A 27005-nucleotide genomic window follows, 5' to 3' on the forward strand; every position below is an offset into this window, starting at 1 on the left:
CCCCTCATCTTCCTGGTTGCTCTTCTCTGCACTCTTTCTAGAGTCTCAACATCTGTTTTTTTAGTGTGGTTGAAAACTGGAAGTTAACAGAAGTTAACAGATGAGCAAAGTTTCAAAGTTTAATAGTATTTGTATGCCGCCCAATCCCGTAGGACTCGCGGCGGCTAACAATACAAATAAAAAAGATGGGAAGGAAAGAAAAGATAGATTTAAAAAACACACCATGCACTCCATTCCAAGTGGGGCTGGACCATATTTTGGGGTCAACAGCCCCAGGCCTGCCGGAACAGCCAGGTTTTAGGTAAGGAGAGTTGGATGGAAGGGAGAGAAAGAGAAGGAGGGAGGATAGGAAGGGGAAAAGGAAGAGTAGGCATAGGGGAGAGGTAAGAGAAGAAGGAAGAGGAAAGAGAGGAGGAAGGTAGTAGAGAAGAGAGGGAGGGAGAAAAGAAAGGGGAAATAAGGTGGTGTTACAACAGGCGGAAGGGATGGTAAATAAAGCAATCCGAATTGTATATTATAGCCTATTAAACGGAATAACAAATGTATAAGAATGATAAATGTAAAGAAGAATAACAATTATGTGAATGTATACTTAAAACGGTATGTAAGAGAATAAAAAATATAACAATTGGGGGGGGAGGGAAAGAACCATTAGCCATAATTCTTGGGAACTGGGTGGGAACTGGAGTCTTTGAATGCTTGAAGGAATCAGCAGCTGGGGAAAAAATTGGACGATGGCCACCTTTAAAACAGCGTGTCCAACTCGGCCTCCTGAGATCGAAGAAGTTCGGTTCACCATCTCTTCTTCTTCCAGCATTTCAGGAGATCGAATATAAATATTATTTGACAACCTCTCCAGTCAAAACAACTTTTGACAGCTCCCCTTTGGCTGGCAGCCTTAAGTGCTTTAGAATTTCCTTTGTTTGTCCAAGATTTAACAGAGAGCCTTCGGAATAATAAACTCAGGGCTTACTATTTGTACAAGATAAAAGTAAAGTTTCTCTCCAGCCAAGCTTAGCTCCTGGTGAATTTGTGAACATGTTTCTTGAATTTCCTTTGCCAGAAAAATAGAAATGGATAGCCACTGCCTTCTCCTACAATATTTCTTCTCCAGCTCCCCAATTTGATCTATTTGTTGGTGAACCGGGGAAAGCAGCCACGTTGATCCAGGCCACTGGGATAATAATAATGGTGAGGGACTTCAATGAAGGTGTTGAAAAGCTCTGGTTATTCAGCAAGTCCCTTCAGAAAAGTATATTCCTCCTCCAGGGTGTTCTTCACAGCCCGATTTCAGACACCCTGAACTTTTATTCCTTATACCTCTGTTTGTTTTCTCTCTTGGCTCTGAAAAGTGGCACCGAGCTGCTCTCTAGGGCTTCTCACGCACAGCTGGCTAATTTTTAACTTGGTTTTTATCCTGCCTGGTCGGGAGATTCTGTCCTTTTTTCAACCAAAGGATGAGCTCATCACCCCAATGTTCCACCAAGTCCATCCTGTTCTCCTCACCATGGAATCATCCTATTCTTGTCGATCAGAAAGGTCGGCAGCTGGGCGGTTCGAACCCCTAGCGCCGCGTAACGGAGGGAGCTCCCGTGACTTGTCCCAGCTTCTGCCAACCTAGCAGTTCGAAAGCACGTAAAAAATGCAAGTGGAAAAATAGGAACCACCTTTGGTGGGAAGGGAACAGCGTTCCGTGCTCCTTTGGTGTTTTAGTCATGCCGGCAGCTCGACGGTTCGAATCCCTAGCGCCGCATAAAGGAGTGAGCTCCTGTTACTTGTCCCAGCTTCTGCCAACCTAACAGTTCGAAAGCACGTAAAAAATGCAAGTGGAAAAATAGGAACCACCTTTGGTGGGAAGGGAACAGCGTTCCGTGCTCCTTTGGTGTTTTAGTCATGCCAGCAGCTCGACGGTTCGAATCCCTAGCGCTGCATAAAGGAGTGAGCTCCTGTTACTTGTCCCAGCTTCTGCCAACCTAACAGTTCGAAAGCAGGTAAAAAATGCAAGTAGAAAAATAGGAACCACCTTTGGTGGGAAGGGAACAGCGTTCCGTGCGCCTTCAGCGTTGAGTCATGCCGGCCACATGACCACGGAGAATGTCTTCCGATAATGCTGGCTCTTTGGCTTTGAAGAGGAGATGAACACCGCCCCCTAGAGTTGGGAACGACTAGCACATATGTGCAAGGGGAACCTTTACCTTTAGTCTGGTGTACCTATTGAAGAGTTCCCAAAACACTGTGAACCATCTTGGGCCTTGTTTTGTTTTATTTATTGACTTATTAAATTTATTTGTTTCCTTTTGGCTCCGGATAAGGGCTTAGGGATTAAGGTATTGTGCAAACCCAGCCAGCTGGACTCTATTTAATAAGCCAGGCTTAAACAATAGTTGAATGCAAAAGAAAGCACCAGCCTCCTTCATTATCAGCAAAAATCTGGGAGGATCTTGGTAATCAAGAAGCACAATATATATTACCTGGTTTTTAGCCCAGTGCCATGGGATGGGATATTTTCCTTGGATTTTCTCCAGCTGAACTTGGAGAGTTTGTGGGTTAAATAATCATTTCCCAAATAGGAGAGCACGGAAAAACCTTCTCATAAGGTAGCCAGCAGCTGGCAGGAGAAAGAGCTGAAGACATTTGGACGAGAACTTTTGACTTGGATATTTTGTTGGCCTCACCACTAGTTCTTATTCCTCCTGATTTTACCAGGTATTTGTTATGGGAGGGAGAGAGGGGAGGAAGGAAAGAAGGAAGGAAACATGAGGGAGGGAGGGAGGGAGGGAGGAAGGGAGAGAAGGAAGGAAACATGAGGGAGAGAGGAAGAAGGGAGGAAAGAAGGGAGGAAAAATGAGGGAGGGAGGAAAGAAGGAAGGAAACATGAGGGATGGAGGGAGGGAGAGAAGGAAGGAAACATGAGGGAGAGAGGAAGAAGAGAGGAAAGAAGGAAGGAAAAATGAGGGAGGGAGGAAAGAAGGAAGGAAACATGAGGGAGGGAGGGAGAGGAAAGAAGGAAGGAAACATGAGGGAGAGGAAGAAGGGAGAAAAGAAGGAAGGAAAACGAGGGAGGGAGGAAAGAAGGAAGGAAACATGAGGGAGAGGTAGAAGGGAGGAAAGAAGGAAGGAAACATGAGGGAGGGGGGAAAGAAGGAAGGAAGGAAACATAAGGGAGAGTGGGAGGGAGGAAAGAAGGAAGGAAACAAGGGAGGGAGGAAACATGATGGATGGAGGGGGAGGGAGGGGAAAGAAAGGAAGGAAAGATGATCGAGGGAGGAAGGAAAGGAGGAAGGAAGGAAGCATGACAGAGGGAGGGAAAGGGAGGGGGAAGGAAGGAAGGAAGGAAGGAAGGAAGGAAGGAAGGAAGAAAAAAGCCAACAGGGGAAGACAGATTTGCTTAACCCATTTAACAGCTGCAGTGACTTGCTAAACAGTTGTGGCAGAAATGATTATAACATTGGGAAGGACTCACTTAACAACCACATTGCTTAGCAGTGGAAATTCTGAGCCCAATCATGGTCGCCTGTCCTATCTTTAATGTCAGTAGAGATCTGAAGACAACCTTTCTCCATGTTTCCCATGCGGCTCCTGGGAATTCTGGCATCCATTTCGGCAACCGAGGTCCTGATTGGCCTGGCTGTTTTCTGCCTGCTCTTCCTAGTCCTCCAGACCTTCCGGAAACAGGCCCCCCAGGGCCACCAAAGAATCCCTGGGCCACGGGGCTATCCCTTGATTGGCAACATGCTGGACGTGGGGACCAACGTCCACCTCAGTTTGAGTCAGATGAGCAAGATCTACGGAGACGTCATGATGATCCACATCGGGACAACGCCAATTTTGGTGCTGAGTGGTCTGGAGACCATCAAGGAAGCTCTCGTGAGACACGGAGAAGCCTTCAAGGGCCGTCCCGACCTTTACATCTTCCGCCATGTGACCGATGGACAGAGCTTGTCCTTCAGCACGGATTCCGGCCCGGTGTGGTTTGCTCGTCGCAAGCTGGCTCAACACGCCCTGAAAACCTTTGCGTCTTCACCCAGCCTCACCTCCTTCTCCACCTGCCTCCTGGAAGAACACGTCTCCAAGGAGGCCCACCACCTGAAGGCAAAGCTCCAGGAGGTCATGTGCGCAAAGGGCCGCCTGGACCCCTATCTGTACTTGATGGTGGCGGTGGCCAACGTGGTTTTGGCCATGTGTTTCGGCAAGCGTTACGACTACGATGACGAAGAACTGCTCCACATTGTGACCAACAGCGAACAGTTTGTGGAGACCGCGGGCTCGGGAAGTCTAGCCAGCTTCATCCCCGTCCTTCAGTATCTTCCCAACAGTAAGGTGAAGAAGTTTAAGAGCTACAATCAGCAATTCAATAGCTTCCTGCAGAAGAACGTGAAAGAGCATTACGAGAGCTTCAGGAAGGTAAGCAGGGGTGAGATTCAGCCGGTTTGCACCGGTAGTCCTTGCAACTGGCTGGCCTCGCCCACCCCTCTATTCCCAGGAGTCTCCACACAGCCTGTTCATCATGCCAGCTAAGTGCAGGGCTCGCGTGGGCGCTGTGGGAGGGCGAAAAACAGCCTCTTTGGAAATCTGGAAACTGGCCTCCGGAGGGCCTCCGGAGCACAAGATAGGCCGTTTTCACCCTCCTTGAGACTTGAGGGAAGCCTCCGGAGGCTGGGGAGGGCGAAAAACAGGCCTACTGGAAGTACTGAAAGTCCAAAAATGGGTCCGTTTCCAGCCTCCAGAGGGCCTCTGGAGCCTGGGGGAGGCCATTTTTGCCCTCCCGGAGGCTGGAACAAAGCCTCCGGAGCCTGGGGAGGGCAAAAACTCCCTCCTGTCATGGTTCAGGAGGCCGAGTAGGCCACGCCCACCAAGCAACTGGGCAGAGAACTGGTTGCTAACAATTTTCAGTCCCATCCCTGAAGATAAAATATTGTTGGGAGAAATATCCAGGCCCAGTTCCAAGCTGGGAGCTTCCTAAAAAACAAAAGGCTGATTGTTCTTGAAGTTGCCTCTTATGTGGTATTATTGTAAAGTCTGTTAGGAATATAATCTAACGGTTGGGTTGGCAATATATAAATCATATAACAATGTTGTACCTGTTTCTTTAAATCATACTGTAAAATGTGATTGGTTGCTGTTTTCCTCAATCGGCCATAAGAGGGAGCCAGAGTGACTGTTAGCTCTCTGTTTCGTTAAGATGCTGGGCTGATCTGATCTGAGTGTTTTTGGAAGCTGGCTGTTAGAAAGTGCCGTGAGCTATTGTAAGTTTTGCAACTGGTAGCAAACTTTGTGTACCGGACTGATTATATGATTATGTGGATTATCCTTTAATTGAAAGACGTTGATGACTGACTGTCTTATCCGTGTATGACTTGGACTGTTTGATGGACTCTGATACCTCTATTTCCACGAAGGTAAAAGCCTATCTAAACTGCAGTGTCTCTGTATGCTGGTTTTTGTGTGTTCTCCAACACAATTCTCACAACGCTTCTCTGAACGTACTCGCTCTCCCAACAGGGAGCTTACCTAACAAAGTCAACCCAACTTCCCTTGATTCTTTCAGGATCACATCCGTGATATCACCGATTCTCTGATCCAGGAAAGCCAGAAACAGAAAACGGACGCCAAAGTGAAAACTCAGCTCCCGGCTGGGAAAATTGTGAATCTGGTCAATGATATTTTTGGGGCAGGTAAGGTCTTCACCTGAGGGTCTAATCGCAGTGGTGGGTTTCAAAAAAATTTCGAACCTACTCTGGGGGTGTGGCCTCCTTTGTGGGAGTGGCTTGCCAGCCATGTGACCTGGTGGGAGTGGCTTGCCAGCCATGTGTTCTCTCTCTCTCTCTCTCTCTCTCTTTCTCTCTCCTTCCTTCCTTTTGTCTCTCTGTCCCTTTTTCCTTTTTTTCTTTCATCTCTCTCTCACTTTTTCTTTCTTTTTTCTTTTTTCTTCTTTCTTTCTTTCTTTCTTTCTTTCTTTCTTTCTTTCTTTCTTTCTTTCTTTCTTTCTCTCTTTCTCTTTCTCTCTCTGTGTGAGCCTGTCTGTGTGTGTGTGTGTCTGTGTGTGTGTGTGTGTCAGTGGTGGGTTTCAATTTTTTTTCGAACCTACTCTGTGGGTGTGGCCTTTGTGGGAGTGGCTTGCCAGCCATGTGACCTGGTGGGAGTGCCTTGCCAGCCATGTGTTCTCTCTCTCTCTCTCTCTCTCTCTCCTTCCTTCCTTTTGTCTCTCTGTCCCTTTTCCTGTTTTTCTTTCATCTCTCTCTCACTTTTTCTTTCTTCTTTCTTTCTTTCTTTCTTTCTTTCTTTCTTTCTTTCTTTCTTTCTTTCTTTCTTTCTTTCTTTCTTTCTCTTTCTCTTTCTCTCTCTGTGTAAGCCTGTCTGTCTCTGTGTGTGTGTGTGTGTGTGTGTGTGTGTGTGTGTGTGTGTGTGTCAGTGGTGGGTTTCAAAAAATTTTGGAAGCTCTTCTGTAGGTGTGGCCTGCTTTCTGGTGGAACCTCTTCTAACCGGTTCAGTAGATTTGACGAACCGGTTCTACCGAACTGGTGCAAACTGGTAGGAACCCACCTCTGGTCTAATGAAAAATGAACCCTCCAGAGGAGAAATACAGGTAGTCCTCGACTTACAACTTACACTCATTGAGTGGCTGCTCTAAGCTATGACGGCACTGGAAAAAAAAGGGATTTGTTTCTCACACTGACGACCATTGCAGCATCCCTAAGAGCAGGGGGATCGAAATCCAGGCGCTTGGCAACTGGTTCATACTTACGACCGTTGCTGTGTCCCAGAGTCGTGCGCCCCCCCCCTTTTCTGACCTTCCGACAAGCCAAGTCAACGCGGAAGCCGGATTCGCTTAACAATCAGGTTGCTAACTTATCAACTGCCGTTCCTCGCTTCACAACTGTGGCAAGAAAGGTTGTAAAAGGAGGAAAACTCACAACTGTCTCGCTTAGCCATAGAAATGTTGGGCTTTTGGACGTAAATCAAGGACTACCAGTATATCTGTTTCCTCCCCCTCCCCTTCCACTTTCTTTTTCCACTCTGGAAAACTAAGGACTAACTAACTAACTTCTGTGGGCTGAGATACCTTTTACATACTACTTGTCCAAGTTGAGGCACTTCCTCCGATCTTCCCCCCAAGGCCATTCCCACAGGCCCTGATCTTTTCCATGGCTCCTGAATGGTTATTGTGGGATAGCAGGCTCCAGCAAAGTCCTCAATTACACATATTCCTTACTTTGTTCCAGGGGTGGGCTTCAAAATTAGACCTCTTGTAGGGGAGACACACACACACACCCCGTGTAAGGAGGTGTGATGGAGTTATTTTGGTCCCGGCGTGTCCTCTTTTTCTCTATGCGTGTGTTTGTGTTGTTACAGGTTTCAGCACAGTGTCCATCGGCTTGTCCTGGTCCCTCATGTATCTCATCACTTATCCCGAAATTCAGAAAAAGATCCAGGAAGAAATAGGTGGGTTGTTTCTTCCTTCTCTGACAGGATAACTAATCTGGAACCAGGAGTTATCTGTCATCTATCTATCTATCTATCTATCTATCTATCTATCTATCTATCTATCTATCTATCTATCTATCTATCTATCTATCGTTCGTTCTGTCTTTCTTTCTTTCTTTCTTTCTTTCTCTCTCCCTCTCTCTCTCTCTCTCTTTTTCTTTCTTTCTTTCTTATTTATTTGAATGTATTTGTCCACAACTTCTCTGACAGGATAACTAATCTGGAACCAGGAGTTATCTGTCTGTCTGTCTGTCTGTCTGTCTGTCTTTCTTTCTTTCTTTCTTTCTTTCTTTCTTTCTTTCCTTCCTTCCTTCCTTCCTTCCTTCCTTCCTTCTCATGGGAGCAAGGAACTCTTTGATGTTTCCTTCCTGCCTTCCAGATGTCACCATCGGCAGAGAACGGAAGCCACGATTGTCCGATCGTTCCCTACTCCCTTACACGGAAGCTTTCATCCTGGAAGTGTTCAGACACTCTACCTTCGTGCCATTCACACTCCCCCACTGGTAAGTCCCTAAATTCCTAACAGAAATAGGTGAGTCCCCACACCAATCCCTGAACCTGGTCAGCCCCATCAAGTCAGCCCTGAATCCCACCAGAGGTGGTTGTCAGATTTTCTAAAGATGCCGCAATAGAATCACAATTATTGAGTCAAGTTTTCAATACAAAACCAGTGATTTATTAGGCGCTCCATTAGGCAAGATCTGTTCGCAGCCAAGCCTGTGCTTTGTTTAATTCTGATATCAGCCTTCCAAGTATCATGTAGAATTAAATCAGAGTCCAAGGCAAAACAATCCTTAAAGTTCCAATTTAATAAAACAGACATCTTAGCACATCTGTGTTAATCCCAATTCTGGAAATGACATCAGAATCCCACCCAGTTAAAAGTTCACGATCTTTTCCCCACACCCACAATCCATCACATGGTCCAATCTTCTTCTTCCACGCTGGCATCTCCACCCAGCTGCTTCTGGTCAGGTGTCAAAGAACACGGAGACAAAGGATGACCTTGAGCTTCTAGAAAGGAATGAAAACAATACATTCCACAATCCTACTCCTGTCTATTCCCCCCTCCCATCAACTATACTAATGAAACAGCATAATGAAATAAGAGAAAGTGTGGCAAGTCGAAATTCTAAAAGGAATATAATTGCAGCCCTGACATCTGAACTTTACCCCCGTTCCTTCCCAATCCTCAGTCTGTGCCATAGATCACATTCCCCTATAAAATGCACCCCTCCCAAGCCGGCTGCAGTAATCTGAAATCTGACTCTGTTGTGACTCAGCAGAAGTTTTCTGTGAGTTGAGTCGGGATGCAGGAATAACAATGCAGCTGGGGCTCGTTAGGGTCGTCTTCTGGAGATAAAATGACTGATGGTGCCACGCCCTGGTTGCAGAAGTCAACGTTCACTCGTTCGTTCGTGGTTCGTGGTTCATCGGTCGTAGTTTGTTTGTGAGAGGCACTTGGATAAGTGATTTGCTTTCTTTCTGTAAACCTGGTGCGGCTGTAATAGCTCTTTGTTTTTGCATTCTGCTGCGTAACCTTTTTTTGCCAGAGACATTATTTATGTTTATTTTTGGGCTCGCAGCCAGCATGAGCCAGGACTGATGAAGTTATTTCCTTTTAAGTCTGTCTGACTGTCGTCTGTGAACGAGTGAAGAAAGGGGGTCAGAACAGACTCCAGCCGACATTATGCATGGAATGCGTTCCCCCTCCCTGTCCCCCCCATGAAAATGCGGGGAGTTGAGAGTGGTATTCTACCAGTTCAGGACGGTTCACCCAAACCGATAGCGCAAAATTAGGGGAGCCCCGCCATTCCCTAAGAGTTATCCAATGCACACACCCATCTTCCTTTTTTTTTTTCCTAAACAGGCACACTCTTTCAAAAATATTTTTTTTTATTTCCTTGTTTTCTTTTCAGCACTACGAAGGACCTCATCTTCAAGGGCTACTTCATTCCTAAGGACCTCTGCGTCTTTATCAACCAGTGGCAAGTCAACCATGATGAGTAAGTAGTGAGTTCTCATGGAATAACAGAAATATTGTAGCAAAATATTGGTTGGAAGGGACCTTGGTCTTGTAGGGCAATCCCCCTGCTCGAGTTTTCACTGTCGGGAAATTTCTCTTTACTGGAAAAATTGGCCTCCAATAGGTCTCCTGATGGGACCAACCACAGCGGGCTTAAAATATGGTTTGTTGATCACAACACAACTATCTGGCTTCTCTCTGGATTTTGCTAAGCAACCGTATTAAGGCTTGGTGTGATTTAACAGATTAACAGAGTTGGAAGGAACCTTGTAGGTCATCTAGTCCAACCCCCTGCCCAAGCATTACACCATTTCTGACAGATGGCAGTCCTGTCTCTTCTTGAAAGCCTCCAGTGATGAAGCTCCCACAACTTCCAAAGGCAACTTCTGTTTCCATGGGTTGATTGTTCTCACTGTTGGAAAATTCCTCCTCGTTTCCAGATTGAATCTCTCCTTGGTCAGTTTCCATCCATTATTCCTTGTCTGGCCTTCTGGTGCTTTGGAAAATAACCTGACCCCCTCCTCTCTGTGGCAGCTCTTCAAATATTGGAAGACTGCTATGATATCTCCCCTGTTCCTTCTCTTCACTAGACTAGCCAGGCCCAGTTCCTGCAACCGTTCTTCATATGTTTTAGCCTCCAGTCCCCTCATCATCCTGGTTGCTCTTCTCTGCACTCTTTCTAGAGTCTCAACATCTTTTTTATAGTGTGGTAACCAAAACTGGGTGCTCTTACTAAAGCTTCATAGAGTGGCATTAGTACCTCCCTTGATCTTGGTTGTATCCTTTAGTGATGTGTGAACCAGTGGTGGGATTCAATATTTTTTACTACCAGTTCTGTGGGTGTGGTGTGGTGGGCGTGGCTTGGTGGGCGTGGCAGGGGAAGGATACTGTAAAATCTCCATTCCCTCCCACTCCAGGAGGATACTGTAAAATCTCCATTCCCTCCCCACTCCAGGGGAAGGATACTGCAAAATCTCCATTCCTCCCACTCCAGAGGAAGGATACTGTAAAATCTCCATTCCTCCCACTCCAGGGGAAGGATACTGCAAAATCCCCATTCCTTCCCCACTCCAGGGGAAGGATACTGCAAAATCCCCATTCCCTCCCCACTCCAGGGGAAGGATACTGCAAAATCTCCATTCCCTCCCCACTCCAGGGGAAGGATACTGCAAAATCCCCATTCCCTCCCCACTCCAGAGGAAGGATACTGCAAAATCCCCTTTCCCTCCCCACTCCAGGGGAAGGATACTGCAAAATCCCCATTCCCTCCCCACTCCAGAGGAAGGACACTGCAAAATCCCCTTTCTCTCCCCACTCCAGGGGAAGGATACTGCAAAATCCCCATTCCCTCCCCAGTCCAGGGGAAGGATACTGTAGAATCTCCATTCCCTCCCCACTCCAGGGGAAGGATACCGCAAAATCCCCATTTCCTGGGACTCAGAAAGCAGAGAATAGATGGGGGCATGGCCAGCCAGAGGTGGCATTTGCCAGTTCTCCTGACTACTCAAAATTTCCACTACCAGTTCTCCAGAACTGGTCATAACCTGCTGAATACCACCTCTGGTGTGAACTCAAGCCAGGAAACCCAGATTTTTCAGCTACTGACCTCAAGCCTTCATTCCATGCCTCCCCTTTGTAGGAATCATTGGAAAGACCCCTCTGCCTTCATTCCCGAGCGTTTTCTCACCGCCAACGGGAAAGAAATCAACGCGGATGAACGGGACAAAGTCCTTCTATTCGGTTTGGGGAAACGGCGATGCATCGGAGAGCCCATCGCCCGGTGGGAAGTCTTCCTTTTCTTGGCCACTTTGCTACAAGACCTGCAGTTCAGCGTTCCTGACGGGTTGGCGGTAAACATGACCCCTCGCTACGGCCTCAGCTTACATCACGAGAGATGCGCACACGTCCAAGTGAAACAGCGTTTCCCTAATAAGATGGACTAATTGAAGAAAGGACAAATTGCTCACCAGTCAGTCCAAAGAATCTCAATCTTGTTGGTATATTTTTGTACAGTCTACTTGGGGGAAAGCATTGTATGTACCTACCCAAAGATGATGATGATGATGATGATGATGATGATGATGATGATGATGATGATGATGATGATGATGATGATGATGGAGGATGATGATAATGAAGTTTGGTTCATTGACATTGCAATACACGGAGATGCGCAAATTGAAGTTAAACAGCAAGAAAAAAATCACAAAGTACCGGGACTTGCAAATTGAAGTTGAGCGACTGTGGAAAAAGAAATCGTGTGTTGTCCCAATTGTAATTGGAGCCCTTAATCTCACCAAAGATTAACCAAATAATAACAATAACAATAACAATAATAATAATAGAATAAAAGAAATAAAAGAAAAGAAAAAAGTATGGTTCATTGACATTGCAATACCTGGAGATGCACAAATTGAAGTTAAACAGCAAGAAAAAATCACAAAGTACCGGGACTTGCAAATTGAAGTTGAGCGACTGTGGAAAAAGAAATCGTGTGTGGTCCCGATTGTAATTGGAGCCGTTGGAGCAATACCCAAAGGGCTACCTCGCTATTTGGAGATTCTAAATTTATCAAACTTGAATATTCTGATTCTACAAAAAAACCACCCTACTTGGAACAGCTTATATCCTTCGACGTTACCTTAACAGTTCCTAGGTCCTTGGTTAGGACTCGAGCTGTTGAGCTACCAACCAGCCCCAAAGGCTGTGAATCTCACCAAAGATTAACCTAATAATAATAATAATAATAATAATAATAATAATAATAATAATAATAATAATAATAGAATAAAAGAAATAAAAGAAAAGAAAAAAGTATGGTTCATTGACATTGCAATACCTGGAGATGCACGAATTGAAGATAAACAGCAAGAAAAAATCACAAAGTACCAGGACTTGCAAATTGAAGTTGAGCGACTGTGGAAAAAGCAATCGTGTGTTGTCCCGATTGTAATTGGAGCCCTTGGAGCAATACCCAAAGGGCTACCTCGCTATTTGGAAATTTTAAATTTATCAGACTTGAATATTCTGATTCTACAAAAAACCACCCTACCCTATCTATCTATCTATCTATCTATCTATCTATCTATCTATCTATCTATCTATCTATCTATCTATCTATCTATTCAATAGCAATAGCAGTTAGACTTATATACCGCTTCATAGGGCTTTCAGCCCTCTCTAAGCGGTTTTTACAGAGTCAGCCTATTGCCCCCAACAACAATCCGGGTCCTCATTTTACCCACCTCGGAAGGATGGAAAGCTGAGTCAGCTTTGAGCCGGTGAGATTTGAACAGCCGAACTGCCGAACTAGCAGTCAGCTGAAGTAGCCTGCAGTACTGCACTCTAACCACTGCGCCACCTCGGCTCTTGAAGCAATCCAGTTAGCCAACCTGATCTTATTTTCCTCCCCAACAGGGTTGATTCAACAGCCAGGCTTCTAAGGTGTGTAGGACTTTGCACGGATTCGCGAGAGTGCACGCACGCACACCCAGAGAATCTGAAGGGCTGGTTGAGTAACGACCCTGGCCTTGGTCCAAGTCAAAAATGGCAGAGCCTGTTGTTATTGTTAGCTGAGTGGTAGATCCTTTCTTACATAACCACCTGGCAAGAGGAAAAATAAAATAGAAGAAAACTCGATAGGTTCACGAGGATTTGAGAGGTTCAAAAGTTTATCTGCAAGAGCAGGATAATAATCAGAGCTCAGGGGAGGACTTAGTAGAAGGAAGAAAAGCTTTAAAAAAAACACGCTTCTCTTTATGGCAGACTAAGGTGTTTGTGTGTGTGTGTGTTTGTGTGTGTGTGTGTGTGTGTTCCAGATGGGCTGGACTGCATCTTCCAATTGTCCCGTCTCAACGTGGCTACTGGTCCTCCTGCGTAGAAGGGCCCAGAAGCATCCCGGGGGGAAATCAAGAGAAGCCGCTGCGAATTTGGCAACTTTTTAATTTATTATTTATTTATTATCTGCAATAATCCAGCCTTGAGGTGACAAGGGCGTGAGTAACTGTTTGAAAACTGGGTGGACTTCGATTTCCTAGAATTCCCCAGCTGGAGATGCTGGGCAACGATGCTGGCTGGGGAATTCTGGGAGTTGAAGTTTAGAGAGGCCTGGGCTCTAGGCAGCTTACTTTGAAGTCTGAGAAACAATGAAATCCGATTGGCAGTTTCCAAAGAAAAGTCTGCAATACTTTTCTTTTTGTCTGCCCACATCACAAGCCCCCCACCCCCTCTTGCGCTTGGCACACCTTCAGGTCACACTTTCCCTTGTGCCGTTTAAAGTGGTCAAGGCAGGGCAAACCAAACCAACTCCTGTCGTCTCCTCTTTAACAGTTCTGCCTGCCCCCACAAGAGTGTTGACTGGAAAAATCGATCAGAATAAAGCTGGAAGGGACCTTGGAGGTCTTCTAGTCCAACCCCCTGCTCAATCGTGCTTATTTCTTTCTCCATGATGGGACTCTTTCTCCCCATGTATGTTTCTCCAGGACAGCCTGAAGAAGGAGTTAAACAATGCCAGCTCTCAATGGGTAAAGAGAGAAGAGAAATTTACAATAGAATAGAATAGAAATAGGAAAAGAAGAGAAAAAAAGAGAACAGGAGAGGAGAATAGAATAGAATAGGAAAAGAAGAGAAGAGAAGAGAGAATAGAATAGAATAGAATAGAAAAGAGAAAAGAATAGGAATAGGAATAGGAAAAGAAGAGAAGAGAGAATAGAATAGAATAGAAAAGAGAAAAGAATAGGAATAGGAATAGGAAAAGAAGAGAAGAGAGAATAGAATAGAATAGAATAGAATAGAAAAGAGAAAAGAATAGGAATAGGAATAGGAAAAGAAGAGAATAGAGAATAGAATAGAATAGAAAAGAGAAAAGAATAGGAATAGGAATAGGAAAAGAAGAGAAGAGAGAATAGAATAGAAAAGAGAATAGAACAAAATAGACAAGAGAATAGAAAAGAAAAATAGAATAGAATAGAACAGAGTTGGAAGGGACCTTGGAGGTCTTCTAGTCCAACCCCTACTTTGGCAGGAACCCCTGCACAATTCAGACAAATGGTTATCAAACATCTCCTTAAAAACTCCCAGTGTTGCATCTATCTCTCCTCACCTATCAGCTCTCCTCTTTCGAAAGAAAAGTGGCCTTCTTATAAATTCCCTCTTTAACATCAAGTACCGGGAAGAACCAACAGGCGGGTTCATGAGTTCAAATGTCTGGGTTGCAAGACTGGACCCACATCGCCACCGGCTGGTGGACTGTATACATTGCAGCCTATTCTGCTTCGCGATTAAGTTTGGGGAAGAAACAAGAACGAAAAGCCCAAAAGAGATTTATAACCCACATTTGGAGTTCCAAAATAAATGGCCACCCCAGTGGCATGACTGCATTTTGGGAAACAGGCATCTAGGATCGTTTGGAGTACTTCTCTCGACATGTAAATACAATTTCGCATGTTTTTGCTGGAAATTCATTAATTTCAAGGGTTCGACTAGATGGGTTTTCCCCACTATGGGATTTCCCCATGTATTTTACCAGGAAACGTAGATACAATGGATTGGAAAAGTCAGCTCCCCCCCTAACCATAGGGATGAGCTGCGAATCCATTGTCGGTGTCCATTCTTCTGTCTGAGTTCATGGGGATCTAACCCTAACCCTAAGTGGGTTTCCCCCACCCCTGTGGGATTTCCCCATGCATTCTTCTGAGCATTTGGAAAATAGAGTAACAGTTAGCAATAGCAGTTAGACTTATATACCGCTTCATAGGGCTTTCGGCCCTCTCTAAGCGGTTTACAGAGTCAGCATATCGCCCCCCCAACAACAATCTGGCTCCTCATTTCACCCACCTCGGAAGGATGGAAGGCTGAGTCAACCCTGAGCCGGTGAGATTTGAACAGCCGAACTGCAGAACTGCAGTCAGCTGAAGTAGCCTGCAGTGCTGCATTTAACCACCGCGCCACCTCGGCTCTCTAGTTCAAAGGGACTTCTAGTCGAACCCCTTCCCAAGGCAGGAGTCTTGGTACCATCCTTGACAAATGGATGTCCAATCTTTCCTTGCAAACTTTTTTGCAATTATGAGACACTGATTCATTCATTCATCCATTCATTCATTCTGGGGCAGATGTAGTTCTGAGAATGGACAATTCATGCAACAAGAGCCGAGGTGGCGCAGTGGTTAGGGTGCAGTACTGCAGGCCACTTTAGCTGACTGCGATCTGCAGTTCAGCGGTTCAAATCTCACCGGCTCAAGGTCGACTCAACCTTCCATCCTTCCGAGATGGGTGAAATGAGGACCCGGACTGTGGGGGCAATTTGCTGACTCAATTTGCTAAAAATCTGTAAACCGCTTAGAGAGGGCTGAAAGCCCTATGAAGCGGTATATAAGTCTAATTAATAAATAAATAATAAATAATTGCAATGAAGAAAGCATTAATGGCCGAGGTCCTATAGGAATTCTGTCACATCCACCCACCCCATATTGGGGACAACAGTGCCCAAAACAACGCCGAGTTGTGATTGTGCGTTAGGAGGTGGTGTGGTATCACTTTCTCTCCAATTTAAAAAAAGGGAATTTGTTCCACCACCACCCCCAATATTCACTTTAAGTGAATCCGGCTCTCCCATTTGTCCCTGCCAAATTAAATATTTATGATGATGATTAATTTATGTGGCATTCTTACTTGTGCTCCACCAATAAATCCAAGTTGACTTAAGACCACGAATGCACTGATTAATTTTGCATAAGTCTCGGTGGGGGGGGGGGAAGTAAGTTAGATTGATTTTTTAAAAAAAAGACAGAATGGGGACAAACTCCAGACCAATTCCACTGTCTTGCTCACACACAGGCACGCACAAACGCAAGCTCCATCGTCCGTCTCTTATTTGGCTAGCATTACAAGCTGCCTTCTAGCTGAGTGAATGTAGTTTAGTTCTGATGAAAGAAACGTCCTTCTGGGTTCGGCTCCAAGTGGGGGAAAAGACACTGGAGACATGGAGGCTGCTTGGAAAGATGGTTTATTGGTGGACAGGGCCACACGGCTTGAGCCCTGAACAGAAAAGGGGATCTCATGCTTCAATGTTGGTGGAGAAGAAGAGAAGGGCTGAGGGAGGGGCTTGCTAGGCTTTTTATACCCTGTTTAGTCCCACCTCTCTGTTTCCTGTTCCTGAGTAAGAAATGTATTCTGATTGGTTGTCAGACTCCCATGGTGCCATGCAGGGGGCTACTCTCTAGGCTGTGTTTTGAAACCAGGTATAGATGAGTTCTCAGATGCCATGTGGAGAGTTGAGTAATACCCCCTTCCCCCTGCAGCTGCAGTGGAGAAGTCTTTATTATGTAAAGTGGACTAGCTTGGCCTTCTTAATGGCCCATTGACAAAGTGGGGATGGGCAGGAAGCTACAGGCAACTATTCTGTCTTTTAAAACATGTTTTCTTTCTTTTCACATCCAGAGAAATATTCTGCCTTTTCAATATTTCCTATGATATTTCATTTTTCTGGGAGAGGGCTGGGTGATAACTTCCCACAAGCCACTTCAGGGTTTCTCTTGCAAAAAATAAAAAATGGTGCGCAGGAAGAGATCCGGAGTTTTTAAACAAAGCCCTTTATCTTTGTGGCTATCATTTTTTTCTAAAATGAGTAAACACACCTGCTGCGCCACAAAAGCCAAAGCCACAGGCTGCAAAAGGAAATACCCAGCGGTGCAGTTTTGATGAGTTTCTAATTTAGATTGGTTGGTTTTTTAAAAAAAACAAAAAACTGGCAACCTTAATAGTGGGTGGACTTCCAACTCCCAGAATTCCCCAGCCAGCCAGTCACTGTTTTCAGTGCCGTTATAATTTTGAATGGTCACTGAGCAAAGTGTTGTAAGTCGAGGGCTACCTGTATTACATCCTGTACCTTAGTTGCCCCTGCGCCATGAGAACGAGCCAATCTGGAGCGAGAGAGAGAAAGAGAGAGAGAGAGAGAGAGAGAGAGAGAGAGAGAGAGAGGCATTGAGAGAAAGAAAGACGAGAGAAAGATTGAAAGAGAGCGAGAAAGATATTGACACACACACACACACAGAGAAAGGCATTGAGAGAAAGATGAGAGAAAGATTGAAAGAGAGGGAGAAAGATATTGAGAGACACACACACACACACACACACAGAAAGGCATTGAGCGAAAGAAAGATGAGAGAAAGATTGAAAGAGAGAAAGACAGATGTTGAGAGAGAAAAGCATTGAGAGAAAGATGAGAGAAAGATTGAAAGAGAGGGAGAAAGAAAGATATTGACACACACACACACAGAGAGAGAGAAAGGCATTGAGAGAAAGAAAGATGAGAGAAAGATTGAAAGAGAGAAAGACAGATGTTGAGAGAGAGAGAGAGAAAAGCATTGAGAGAAAGAAAGATGAGAGAAAGATTGAGAGAGAGAGAGAAAGATATTCACACACACACACACACACAGAAAGGCATTGAGAGAAAGATGAGAGAAAGATTGAAAGAGAGAAAGAAAGATATTGAGACACAGAGAGAGAGAGAGAGAGAGAAAAGCATTGAGAGAAAGAAAGATGAGAGAAAGATTGAAAGAGAGAAAGATATTCACACACACACACACACACACAAACAAAAAGGCATTGAGAGAAAGATGAGAGAAAGATTGAAAGAGAGAAAGAAAGATATTGACAGAGAGAGAGAGAGAGAGAGAGAGAGAGAGAGAGAGAGAGAGAGAGAGAGAGAGAGAGAGAGAGAGAGAGAGAGGCTGCAGCACAAAGCAGGCTCTAACCAGAAGGGGGCGCCCTCCCTTCGCCCAGCTCCTCGTCGCCGCTGCTGCTGGGCGGAGCCGGGCCGAGAGGCGGGGGAAGCTAAGGCAGCCAAGCGAGGTCGGGCCCAGCTTCGGCCGCGCAGGCGCCGTAGGGCTGCGGGCGGGCTGCTCGGGTTCCCTGGAAGCCAGCGAGCACCAGGCCCGTCGAGATCCCGAGCGGCGGGGCTGGGTCGGAAGACAGACGGGAAGACAAGAGATCATCGCCGCCGCTGCAGACGCCTCTCGCCCCGGATCCCGCCGCCTTCGCCTCGCCCGCCCGCCCGCGATAGAGCCGCTCGGAACCTTGGCGGCGCCAACGTTCCAAAGCGAAAGCCGGCAACGTTCGAAATTGGAACGTTCGCGGCGGCTACATTGTTTCCCTTTCTCCGCCTCCTCCCCCCCCCTCGTTCCCTTCTTCCCCTGTCCGGCGCTCCCTTGGCTGATTCCCCCCCCCTCCCCAGCCCTTGTGGATCTCCCCGGCCCTCGGGATCGCCTCGATCCCAGATCAGGGGGTCGCCCCCCCCCAACAACCCCCGACCCCCCGTTGCATGGAATAAGCCCAGCCAGGGGACCCCCTGCTTCCCCCCCGCCGGATCGGAAAGCGGAGGCAGAGCGGTGAGTAACGTTAGAGTACCCCCCCCCTTTCCCCCCTGCCTGAGAGTACTTTTGGGGTGAAGCCTTAATCTATTGGGGGGGGGGTGGGGGAAAAGAAGGGTTAGCTAGGAGGGAGGGGGAGTCGCCCCTTCCCCTCTTCCTCCTCCTCTTTCTCCTCCGCCTTTTCTCCCTAGCTCTAGGGGAAGGAAAACCCCTATTTTTAAGCGGCTAGTCCCTAGGGAGGAACCCTAGAGAAAGAGAGAGAGAGACCTTGATCAGTGGGGCAGGCCTGGCAATGCCCGGCTTACAAGGCCACCCCCCCACCCCCACTCCGGCCCACCTTCCTGGGAGATCGGGTGGGATCAAAAGGCTAAAACGGGGCTGGCTTAGATCTTGGGCGATCCTGCCAGGAAAGAGGGCAGCTTTGCATCTTTGGGGGCGGGGGGAGGAATCTGCTGGCCCGGGCCTGTCACTTCCCTTCTGGGCAGCTTTCTTCCGCCCTACATGTGGGGATGGGACCGACTCAGAGTGACCCAGGTGGCCCCCAGCCAGCCCTGCTTTTTTTTTTTTTTGGAGGGCAGGAAGGGGAGGCCTGGCTTTATGACCTCTGGGGTCCCCCTTCTCCCTCCTGTTGGGGAAGCCAAGGGAGTTTCAAAGCGGATCCCTCCCCCCCATGGGAGAAGAAGCTTCCCCAGAGATAAAAGGAATCCCCGAATCAGATCTGAAAGGGGGATGTGATCTGGGGGGGTCAAGAGCCTCTCCAGGCACCCAGAGACGGGGGGGGGGGGGAGAAACTGGGGTCTCCCACATGTGTGTGTGTGTGTGTGGTGTTTCTCCCCTCCTCTGTCTGTTTTGGGGAAAAGTGAAACTTCAGTGGGGCATAGTCTGCTCCAAGGGAAAGCATCCTGCGCACCCCCAGTGGGTGTTCTGGGATCCACTGGGGAGGGGTCCTTGACTTTACAACGCTTCATTCAGTGACTGCTTGAAATTACGATGGCACTGGAGGGGAAAAAAAGACCGTTGTGGCATCCCTGTGGCCACGTGATGGGTGTTTGACAGTGGACTCGTGTTTATGACGGTTTCAGGGCTCCCGGAAGCCCCTTTTGTGACAGCAAATTCAGTGGGGGGGGGGAGAGGGGGGGAAACCTGGATTCACTTAGCGACCGCGTCGCGCGTTGAAGAGCGGCAGGGATTCGCTTTACGGTGAGAAAAGCCGCCGAGGACTCTCCATATATATATATATTTAAGCTGGAACCCGATTGGAGGAACGATGGGATAACGGATCTTGATGCTGTGCAGAGAGTCTGGCCTTTGTGTGGGTGGGTGGGGGGTAAACGGAGGTACTCCCCTTCCCCAGTGTGAGCGGGCGGGCGCTGCTTCTCTGCCCATCAGCTGGGCAGGAGCTGTGTGGAGCCACAGTGCGGGCAGACAAGGGACCCATTGATGGGCATGGGTTGCCAGCTTCCCTTTCTCCTCCGGCCACAATCCGTGCGTCATATGGCAGGCAACTGGACCGGGGTCTGTGGGCTCATTCAGGGCCTTGTTGCATCGGCTGCCCAGATGGAGGGCAGGCGGGCAAAGACGGACCGACGCAGGCTTCCGGGAGAGCGGGTGGGTGGCTAGCAAAATCGCCGAAGAAGGAGCAGGAATAGGATTATACAGGCGGAATAGAATAGAATATAGAATAGAATCAAAATAGAATAGAATATAGAATGGAATAGAATATAGAATGGAATCAAAATAGAATAGAATATAGGATAGAAAATAGAATGGAATGGAATAGAACAGAATTGAATAGAAAATAGAATAGAATATAGAATAGAATATAGAATAGAATAGAATATAGAATAGAATCAAAATAGAATAGAATATAGAATAGAAAATAGAATAGAATATAGAATAGAATAAAATATAGAATAGAATATAAAATAGAATCAGAATAGAAAATAGAATATAGAATAAAATATAGAATAGAATCAGAATAGAAAATAGAATAGAATCAAAATAGAATAGAATATAGAATAGAATCAAAATAGAATAGAATATAGAATAGAATATAGAATAGAAAATAGAATGGAATGGAATGGAACAGAATTGAATAGAAAATAGAATAGAATATAGAATAGAATATAGAATAGAATAAAATATAGAATAGAATATAGAATAGAAAGAATATAGAATATAGAATATAGAATAGAATATAGAATAGAAAATAGAATATAGAATAGAATATAGAATAGAATATAGAATAGAATCAGAATAGAATAGAATATAGAATAGAAAATAGAATAGAATATAGAATAGAAAATAGAATAGAATATAGAATAGAATATAGAATAGAATCAGAATAGAATAGAATATAGAATAGAAAATAGAATAGAATATAGAATAGAATATAGAATAGAATCCGAATAGAATATAGAATAGAATAGAATCAGAATAGAAAATAGAATATAGAATAGAATCAGAATAGAAAATAGAATATAGAATAGAATAGAATCAGAATAGAAAATAGAATATAGAATAGAATATAGAGTCAAAATATAGAATAGAATCAAAATAGAATAGAATAAAAGAATAGAATAGAGAATATAGAATAGAATAAAAATAACAGAGTAGAAAATAGAATGGATTGGAACGAGAATAGAATAGAATAGAATAATAGCAGAGTTGGATGGGCCCTTGGAGGTCTTCAAGTCCAACCCCCTGCTCAGGCACAAAACCCTAAGCCATTTCAGACAGATGGTTATCCAATCTCTTCTGAAGAACTTCCAGTGTTGGAGCATTCGCAACTTCTGGAGACAAGCCGTGGCTTACAGTCATCCGTTTACGGCCATACTGAAAAAAAGAGATTGGGGGACAGTTTTTCACACTTACGACCCTTTCAGCCTCTCCGTGGTCACCCGACCAAAATCCAGACGCTAGGCAACTGTCCTCTTATTTTTTGCAATGAGTTGCAATATTAAAATACGTGGACTTCAACTCCCAGAATTTCCCAGCCAGCTATGCTGGCTGGGGACTTCTGGGAGTAGAAGTCCCACGCCTCTTACCAAGTTACCAAAGTTGAGAAAGACCAAATTAATGAATAAGCATCAATGGCCCTGTGTTGTACCTTATACAATCTCACACACACACACACCCCTAGAGACACACAACTGCTGATGTTGCTTTTTTTTAAAAATGAAGCTCGCTTCCTGCTTCACCCACGCCTTAGCTGGAGATGTTGAGATATGGGGGATTTTTTTAGTTTCCCAATTCATACGGCTGGGCCACCTTTAAATAAGCGATGACCGGGGGTGGGTGGGTTGTGGAGTGGACTTCAACTCCCAGAAGTCCCCAGCCAGGTGGAGGTGAACCCCGGCTGTATATGAAGGAGGAGAAGGAGTTTCGGACTCCGAAAAGAAAGGAGCAGAATTACGATCGTATTTTTTCTCTTTCGCTCTTTTAAAATCCTGCAGTTCTCCAATGTGTTTGGGGGTTTTTTTGTGTGAATAAATCAAAAAATGATAATAGCCATTGGGAACAGCTTTCCTTGGCTTGGGTGAATCACCAGGCTACTGGGAGTTCTAGTCCTGCCTTAGGTATGAAAGCCAGTTGAATGTCTTTGGGCCATTCACCAGGAGACTGTGAGTTCTAGTGCTGCCCTAGGTATGAAAGCCAGCTGAGCGTCTTTGGGCCATTCACCACGAGTCAGCGAGTTCTAGTTCCGCCTTAGGCACCAAAGCCAGGTGGGTGACTTTGGGCCATTCACTAGGAGTCAGTGAGTTCTAGTGTTGCCCTAGGTATGAAAGCCAGTTGAATGTCTTTGGGCCATTCACCAGGAGACTGTGAGTTCTAGTTCTGCCTTAGGCACCAAAGCCAGCTGGGTGACTTTGGGCCATTCACCAGGAGTCAGTGAGTTCTAGTGTCGCCCTAGGTATGAAAGCCAGCTGAATGTCTTTGGGCCATTGACTAGGAGTCCGTGAGTTCTAGTGTTGCCTTAGGCATCAAAGCCAGTTGAATCTCTTTGGGCCATTCACCAGGAGTCAGTGAGTTCTAGTGTCGCCCTAGGTATGAAAGCCAGCTGAATATCTTTGGGCCATTGACCAGGAGACTGTGAGTTCTAGTTCTGCCTTAGGCACCAAAGCCATCTGAGTTGTCTTTGGGCCATTCACCGGGAGACTGTGAGTTCTAGTGCTGCCCTAGCCATGAAAGCCACCTGGGTGACTTTGGCCCAGTCACCCAAGTAGGGCTAGGAGTTCTAGTCTCACCTTAGGCAGGGAGCCAGCTGGGTGACCTTGGGCCAGCCACTCTCGTCTCAACCCAAAGAAAGAAGCAATGGCAACATTGGCAGAAAACATTGCTAAGAAAACTGCAGGGAAATCTTCCCACTGACCGGAAGGTGTGTGCACGTCACACACACACACACACACAAACACACACAAACACAAACACACAAACATGACATTAAGAGACGCTGGCCAAGAAACCCTTTTTTAAAAAATAATAATTTATTTATGTATTTATTTTCAAAACAAACATATATTGTAAAAAGTATATCAAAAAGCTTTTGTGCATCTCTTCCACCGTCGTCAAATATAATTTCATATTAATTCAAATATCTTAACTCAAAATATTGACTATATTGACATCATCCTACCTCCGCTTTTATTTGATCCTTAGGTATATACCAAGATTCAATTCATAACCACACGCTGGCAATTTCATTTACTTATTTGTAAAATCCTCCCTTAACATTAAATCCTCATATCCTCCTGTTTTAGCTAAACATCCATAATATATTTAATACCAAAGTTTTCTAATCCTCCATGTGTATAATTTATTATCATTATCCTTCCTTTCTTTAACTATATCCTATATCGTAGCATTTTCCCCCTATTAGATAAAATTTAACTGTATATAGTTTTGTTTTTTTTTAATTATAATTATTATTGTCAAGAAACCCTTTTTTTTAGTGACTTTTTAATTTTTTTTATTTTATTTGCTCTCTGCAATCCTGGACCGTTTTGGTGAGAGCAGCACTTTTCCTTTGCAGCTTCACACTTCCCCGTGTTTGTTTGTTTTGCACCGTTGGTGAAAAAACTTTCCTTTCTTTGTTCTTCCGATTTGCCTGGCAAAGCGTCAAATGAAGGAAGGGAGGAAGGCCAGCCTTGGCTAGGCGGGGTGGCACGGTCGTGACCGTGACGGGGGGGTTGACTCTGGATCGGGCCTTTCTAAAATTCCACGAGAAGAAGGCGTAGGAGTGACCCGGGCCTCCCTCTTCCAATCTCCCCAGGTCGTTAAGTGAATCGCACGGTCGTTCAGCGGCCCTGGCTTCCCTCGGTGACTTTGCCTGTCGGGAAAGTGGCAAAAGGAGGTGTCCTGGGACGCCGCGACCCGTCATAAGTACATGCCAGTTGCCAAGCGTCTGAATTTCGATCACATGACCACGGGGACATTTCAGTGGCGGTGTGAGAATCGGTTGTAAGTCTCTCTTTACGGCACCGTTGTCACTTCAAATGAACCCGAAGCCTTTAGTACAGTGTTTCTCAACCTTGGCACACTTGAAGATGTCTGGACTTCAACTCCCAGAATTCCCCAGCCAGCGAATGCATTCGCTGGCTGGGGATTTCTGGGAGTTGAAGTCCGGACATCTTCAAGTGGCCAAGGTTGAGAAACACTGCTTTAGTAGAAGGGAGAGGCAGTGGCTCAGTGGCTAAGACACTGAACTTGTCGATCAGAAAGGTCAGCAGTTCGGCGGTTCGAATCCCTAGTGCCGCGTAACGGAGTGAGCTCCCGTGACTTGTCCCAGCTTCTGCCAACCTAGCAGTTTGAAAGCACATTAAAAATGCAAGTAGAAAAATAGGAACCACCTTTGGTGGGAAGGGAACAGCGTTCCATGCTCCTTCGGCGTTGAGTCATGCCGGCCATGTGACCACGGAGACGTCTTCGGACAGCGCTGGCTCTTCGGCTTTGAAACGGAGATGAGCACCGCCCCCTAGAGTCGGGAACGACTAGCACGTAGGTGCGAGGAGAAGCTTCACCTTTATTTAAGCCTTGAATTTTTCTCTCCCTTGGCGACTTTCAGACAGGTGGATGGACTTCAATTCCCAGAATTCCCCAGCCAGCCATGATGGCTGGGGAATTCTGGGAGTTGAAGTCCCCCCCCTCCACCTGAAAGTCACCAAGGTAGACAGACACTGTTTTAATCTCACCTGCTGGAGCTCCGCTGATGTTCTTTATTTGGGAAATGTGAATCGTAACACAGGAAGCTTAATTCAAACTGTTTTCCCGAGTGGTACCGATAACTGTTTGGGTCTTTTATAGCCAAAAATAAAACCCCCAACCAGGGACTTTAAGCTTTGAGCTCTAATAAAGGCTAACTTGATGGTTTAATTTATTTCTTCAAATGTCCTTGCATCACCCACGGGCTCAGCGGCTCCTGGAGACTCACAAAATACAATTCAAAGGAAAATTCTGTGGAAGCCATTAGTAATTCGTCAATTATTAATTTTGAAACAATTAAAACACTTAGTAAAGATCTTAAGAAAGAAATACCTTTTTTAGGGCTGTAAGAAGGGAGCGAATGTAATCTCAGAAGCAGTTCATGCCAGAATGTTTTAGGATTTTTTTTTTCATTTGGTTCATTTCTTTCTTTTTTTAAGAATTTTATTATTACTTTTTAATTCTCTTACCTACCATTTTAAGTATACATTATTCACATAATAGTTGTTATTCTTTACATTTATGATTCTTATACATTTATTATTCCATTTAATAGGTTATAATATACAGTTTGGGTGGCTGTGTTTACCACCTCTTCCTCCTGTTGTAAGACCACCTTATTTTCCCTTTCTTTTCTCCCTCCCTTCTCTACTTCCTTCCTCCTCTCTTTCCTCTTCCTTCTTCCCTTCCTTCTCCCCTACACCTAATCTTCCTCTTCCCCTTCCTACCCTCCCTCCTTCTCTTTCTCTCCCTTCCATCCTCCTCTCCTTACCTCTTTTTTCTTCCCTTCCCTTTCTCCTACTCCTCTTTCTCTTCCCCTTCCTACCCTCTCTCCTCCCTTCCACCCTCCTCTCCTTACCTCTTTTTTCTTCCCTTCCCTTTCTCCTATGCCTACTTTTCCTTTTCCCCTTCCTATCCTCCCTCCTTCTCTTTCTCTCCCTTCCATCCTCCTCTCCTTACCTCTTTTTTCTTCCCTTCCCTTTCTCCTACTCTTCCTCTTCCCCTTCCTACCCTCTCTTCTCCCTTCCATCCTCCTCTCCTTCCCCTTCCTTTCTTCCCTTACCTCTCCCCTATGCCTACTCTTCCTTTTCCCCTTCCTATCCTCCCTCCTTCTCTTTCTCTCCCTTCCATCCTCTCCTTACCTCTTTCTTCTTCCCTTCCCTTTCTCCTACTCTTCCTCTTCCCCTTCCTACCCTCTCTCCTCCCTTCCACCCTCCTCTCCTTCCCCTTCCTTTCTTCCCTTACCTCTCCCCTACACATAATCTTCCTCTTCCTACCTTCTGCCCTTCTCTTCCTCTCCCTTCCATCCTCCTCTCCTTACCTCTTCCTTCTTTCCCCCATCGGCCCCAATAGCTATAGCAGTTAGACTTATATACCGCTTCATAGGGCTTTCAGCCCTCTCTAAGCGGTTTACAGAGTCAGCATATTGCCCCCAACAACAATCCGGGTCCTCATTTCACCCCCCTCGGAAGGATGGAAGACTGAGTCAACCTTGAGCCGGTGAGATTAGAACCGCCGAACTGCAGATAACAGTCAGCTGAAGTGGCCTGCAGTGCTGCACCCTAACCACTGCGCCACCTCGGCCCAACCCTTTGGCCTAAGCCTCCCAGCAATTTACCTCCTTGCAGCAAATGGGGAAAATGGGGCTTTCGGAGGCTGCAGTAGGCTATAGCAATCCCGGCAGCCTGAAACAGCTGATCGTTGGAAGGTGCTTAAACTGACAGGGAAACTTGCTGTTTGCTGCAAGGAGGCAAATTGCTGGGAGGCAGAAGCAGATTTTCCTTCCTTGTTTTCCTCCCCAAAAGCTAGGTGCGTCTTATACTTGGGAGCATCTTATACTCCGAAAAATATGGTACCCCCTCTGGGGTCTCCAGATTGAGTAGTGCATCACAGGGACCTCCCTACCCCAGCCAACCGGGGGCCCT

The 27005-nt window shown here is 45.8% G+C and overlaps 2 protein-coding genes across 2 annotated transcripts in view; both read left to right on the plus strand.

Annotated features, from left to right (window-relative positions):
• Nucleotides 1–2472: 2472 nt before the first annotated feature.
• On the plus strand, nt 2473–11794 carry LOC106539700 (cytochrome P450 1A5). The gene is made up of 7 exons (XM_087704049.1): nt 2473–2706; nt 3536–4404; nt 5549–5675; nt 7354–7443; nt 7865–7988; nt 9405–9491; nt 11151–11794. Exons 2-7 carry the CDS (start codon nt 3562–3564, stop codon nt 11452–11454), a joined length of 1575 nt encoding a protein of 524 aa, XP_087560175.1. The 5' UTR covers nt 2473–2706; nt 3536–3561; the 3' UTR covers nt 11455–11794.
• A 6973-nt stretch (nt 11795–18767) lies between these two features.
• Nucleotides 18768–27005, plus strand: part of CSK (C-terminal Src kinase) — a 49451-nt gene continuing 41213 nt past the window's right edge. Inside the window, exon 1 of the mRNA XM_087704053.1 lies at nt 18768–18897. The gene's annotated coding sequence lies outside the window, so the exon portion shown is untranslated. The remainder of the gene's footprint in view (nt 18898–27005) is intronic.

Source organism: Thamnophis sirtalis, unplaced genomic scaffold, assembly GCF_051295495.1.
Source record: "Thamnophis sirtalis isolate CommonGarterSnake01/CBP01778 unplaced genomic scaffold, rThaSir2_p1.2 scaffold_2, whole genome shotgun sequence".
NCBI classification, from domain to species: domain Eukaryota; kingdom Metazoa; phylum Chordata; class Lepidosauria; order Squamata; family Natricidae; genus Thamnophis; species Thamnophis sirtalis.

What these genes read in the sequence shown, in the direction of transcription:
- LOC106539700 (XM_087704049.1), top strand. Translation starts at nt 3,562, where the DNA reads ATGTTTCCCATGCGGCTCCTGGGAATTCTGGCATCCATTTCGGCAACC. An exon ending in CAATGATATTTTTGGGGCAG is followed by an intron (nt 5,676 to 7,353) that starts GTAAGGTCTTCA and finishes GTGTTGTTACAG; the next exon opens with GTTTCAGCACAGTGTCCATC. An exon ending in CCATTCACACTCCCCCACTG is followed by an intron (nt 7,989 to 9,404) that starts GTAAGTCCCTAA and finishes TTTTCTTTTCAG; the next exon opens with CACTACGAAGGACCTCATCT.